This window comes from Mandrillus leucophaeus, unplaced genomic scaffold, assembly GCF_000951045.1.
Source record: "Mandrillus leucophaeus isolate KB7577 unplaced genomic scaffold, Mleu.le_1.0 Scaffold600, whole genome shotgun sequence".
Lineage (NCBI taxonomy): Eukaryota > Metazoa > Chordata > Mammalia > Primates > Cercopithecidae > Mandrillus > Mandrillus leucophaeus.
This window is the reverse complement of record NW_012106476.1, coordinates 154,428-158,329: the sequence shown is the minus strand read 5'-3', so window position 1 is coordinate 158,329 and position 3,902 is coordinate 154,428. Positions and strand designations below refer to the sequence as shown.

At 39.7% G+C, this 3,902-nt stretch overlaps 1 protein-coding gene across 1 annotated transcript; it reads right to left on the bottom strand.

Moving 5' to 3' along the window:
• Positions 1 to 2,659: 2,659 nt before the first annotated feature.
• Positions 2,660 to 3,513, bottom strand: LOC105553659 (keratin-associated protein 13-2). The gene has a single exon (XM_011999780.1). The coding sequence runs from the start codon at positions 3,473 to 3,475 to the stop codon at positions 2,948 to 2,950; it is 528 nt and encodes a 175-aa protein (XP_011855170.1). The 5' UTR covers positions 3,476 to 3,513; the 3' UTR covers positions 2,660 to 2,947.
• Between the last annotated feature and the right edge of the window lie 389 nt (positions 3,514 to 3,902).

The window sequence follows — 3,902 nt, the reverse complement described above, 5'->3', positions numbered from 1 at the left end:
CGTATATTAATCTCCCAGAAATGCCCCCTAAAAACCTTATAACACATCCTACTAATGAATAGAACAAAGAGCTGATGTCACTTGGTGTATTAAGGTCATTAGGAGTGGAGTAATTATAAATGAGCTTGAAAGCAATTTATCTTTTCCACTCTGCTTTTTCTTAGCCAATGATGGGAGTCAGCCTTCCATTACACACTCTGTTACCATCATACAATGTAGGCATTGACCCACAGTTACCAGGTGCCTAAACTTGACAGCACCCTAAAGGGTGAATGTGGAGAGGAGCAGAGTGTACATAAAAGGTGAAAAATCATAGAGAGAAGAAGAGAGAGAGAAGAAAAGCAAAGAGAAAAGGTGAGAGAAGAAAATAAAAAATAGTTGGAGATTAGCAGAGATAAGATATTAAGGAAAGATTACTCATGCAGAAAATAGAAGAGGCAAAGAATATTCATTTTGTCTGATCCCTGAAATCTGAATCTTCACATTATACTTTGAAAGGTTTAAATATTGAAAGTATTCTAATATGTTAATTTCCTCCTTTACTCTCTGCCTCCCTGTTTCAATAGTTTGCATTCCACTTAAAGATTGCATTAGAATGGAGGAAATTCTTCAAGTCACTACAGAACTAGATTCTGTATGTCACTGGACACCCCTTCCTTCTATCGTGGGATTGCTGCATTTTAAACATTTCTCTGTGCTCATCCCTCCTTGCAAGGCATGGTGCCTTCCGCATTTGAAGTTATGAGCCTCTAGCTCTCAGGACTTCCTTACTGGCCATGCTACTGTGACCCCTTTGAGTGTGTTTTCTCAAATGGTTTTTATAATCCACATTATACTCATTCCACATTATTTAAAGATGAATTAGTAGTCCACCTTCAATGCTAATGGCATAATTCAGATTCATAGGACCTTTATGTCTAATAAAAATTTTTAATTACCTGTTTACGCCAACGTCAATGAGTAGCACTGCACTTCATGACACAGTTTTTTTTTTTTTTTTTTTGTCAGAGTCTCACACTGTCACCCAGGCTGGAGTGTAATGGTGCGATCTTGGCTCACTACAACCTCTACCTCCCAGGTTCAAGTGATTCTCCTGCCTCAGGCTTCCGAGTAGCTGGGATTACAGGTGCCCGCCACCACGCCCGGCTAGTTTTTTGTATTTTTAGTACAGTCAGGGTTTCACTATGCTGGCCAAGCTGGTCTCAAACTCCTGACCTTGTGATCCGCCCACCTCGGCCTCCCAAAGTGCTGGGATTACAGGCGTGAGCCACTGCGCCTGGCCCAACAACACATTTTTATTAATTGTAAATCTTTGTATGCGAGTGCCAGAAGTCTTATTTTATTTCAATTATTTTATTTAGTTTAAACCTAAAGAAGACTTTATTGACTCATATGATCAAAGCACTTAAAGGATGAATACAGCTGGCTTAAGTTACTTGGGAATCAGAGGCTTCCATGTTGCCGGGAGTTTCTTCCTGTGTTTCCCTTCTCTATTCTAGTTTCTGTGGTGGGCAGATTTCTACAATCAGAGGATGTGGTTCCCATACTTCCATGCTTAGCCCATATTGTCTCCAGTATAAGAGAAAAGATACCCCCTTTTTTCAGGTTTAATTTTAAAAAGCTTAAGGAAAAGGTGTCAGGGAAAAAAAATCAATTAAAGCTCATGACATATTATTGGAGGAAATCATAATCTTTGAAAGTTATTTTCCAATTCATGGAGAGTTGTTACTAAATATTTTATGAAAAAGTTTTAACTGAATTTTTACACTACCTTTAACCTCTGAAAAAAATCACTTGCTCAAATTAAAATAAACAGAGAAGGTCTTATGTCTCAGATGTAAATAGCATCCTACAAATATTTATCTTTATTCACACTGTCAAAGCTGAGCAGTGGATTCTAGGGATACTGAGGGAGGTTATAAGATCTAGAACATTGAAAGTAATCTAATTTTAACTCCCACTCAATGCAGAAATCACTGAAAAATAATACCTTTTTCCTTGCTGAGAAACTCAATAACCCAAAGAAAACACACAGGTCATAATAGTTCTATAAATTTATAATTTATAAATATACATTTATAACAAACCAAAGTATTTCTCCCTATAACTGTTTCCATTACTCACAGTTGTAAACCTTAAATCTTTCTGTATTCTCTGCTTCTCTCTCTCTCACACACACACACACTGAAAAATTCATTTTCTCCTATATTTGAACACAACCATAATGCCCTCCAATACCTAACATTTCCTATTTTCCCTTTTCTATCATAATATTTCAGATTTATTCAAATGTTTTACATTTTATATTTAATTGCCTAGTTGACATTTCTGAGCAAACTCTAAACACTGTTTTAAAAATGTAAACAAAAAACAAATATGATTGTCAGCAAAAGGTGTCTTCCTTGAAAAGACACCACCATTATGAGCATACTCTCAATAATTCTGTTAAGAATCCAACCAGTTTTCATGGCAGAAGACATGCACTTGCTGTCTTTTAGGCAGTGGAAGGCCCAAAGAATCTCCCCATACACTAGGCCTCACGATATAACCTACGGAAACGGATGTCCAAGGAAAAGACATCTGGGGGCCTGGAGCCCCCAAAACAGATCACAAATCAAACTGTGAAAACCAATAAAAGACAAAGAGAACATATTGGAATCAACAGTAAATGAATTTATTAGGTGAAACAAAACTGAACTTCCATATACTTTATAAGACGAACTTATGTAATAACGAATCACTTGTTTCAAAATTATAGACATTTGACTCTATATTTTGCACATTCATTAATTTCACAGTCTGAAAGAACTAGCCTGTCCAGCCAGTACTTGATGCCAGAGAAAGGATGAAGAGCTAGTAGTAAGAGGGGTTAGCTCACATTGCTGGAAAAGCCTATGATAACAGCTCTACATAGAGACTGAGGCATTTTGCTTAAAAGTCTGGAAATTCAGCAAGTTGATCTACAGAAGATTGATCCATAGGCTGGTCTGTAACAAGGAGACTGGCAGCTCCTAGAAGCCAAGTAGGTTGGGCGGCAGAATCCAGAGCCATAGCCTAGGGGAGGGAAGCCACAGCCTCCATAACCCAGGGATCTGAAGCCACTGGACCCACAGCCCACTGAGTAGCAGTTCCTCCATCCATAGCCCAGGGAGCGGCAGCTGCTGGATCCAAAGCCTAGAGACCCAGAATAAGGGGTCTGGCAGGGACTGCAGAGCAAGGAGGTTCTGGGGCGGTAGCAGGAGGTCTGGCAGGGGCTGGACTCCACAAAGGACGTCTCGCAGCTGGTGGGCTCCCAGCAGGTCTCCTGACGGCCCCTGTAGAGAGAGGAACCCAGCTGGCAGGTGCTGGGAGAGCAGAGGTCAGTACTGGAGACCAGGTTGCTGGGATAGGAAAAGCCACAGGAAGTGGCTGGGTAGCGCAGGTAGCCGCCAAAGGAGCGGGAGGAGAAGTTTCCAGAGCAGCAGTTGTAGGACATGTTGACAGGAGATGTGAGTTCAGTTGAGTTATAGTGGAAAGATTATCTGAGTTTGAATGTCATAGTCTGTACTACAAGCTATATATGATCTTAGACCTGGGTGTGTCTACTGTCTGGACACTCCCTCCTCCTTGCTCACCTTTTATTATAAAAATGCTTCTCTAGGTTATTGTTTAATTTATCACATCTTCATATACTTAGCTGTACTTTAGTCACTCTGGAACACTTAGAAGGAAGCCACTCAGTTGTTTTTTTTTTTTTTTTCCCCCCTGGAATTCACTGTGGTTTGACCTTCAATGTTATATGTCATCACATTTATGAGTATCTTGCCTCTTATTATTTGAGTACAGTAAGTCCTTATTGTACCAAATGGAATCACACAAAATTCTTTCTTTACTTCCATTAAGTTATCAGGAGCATAAGTGGT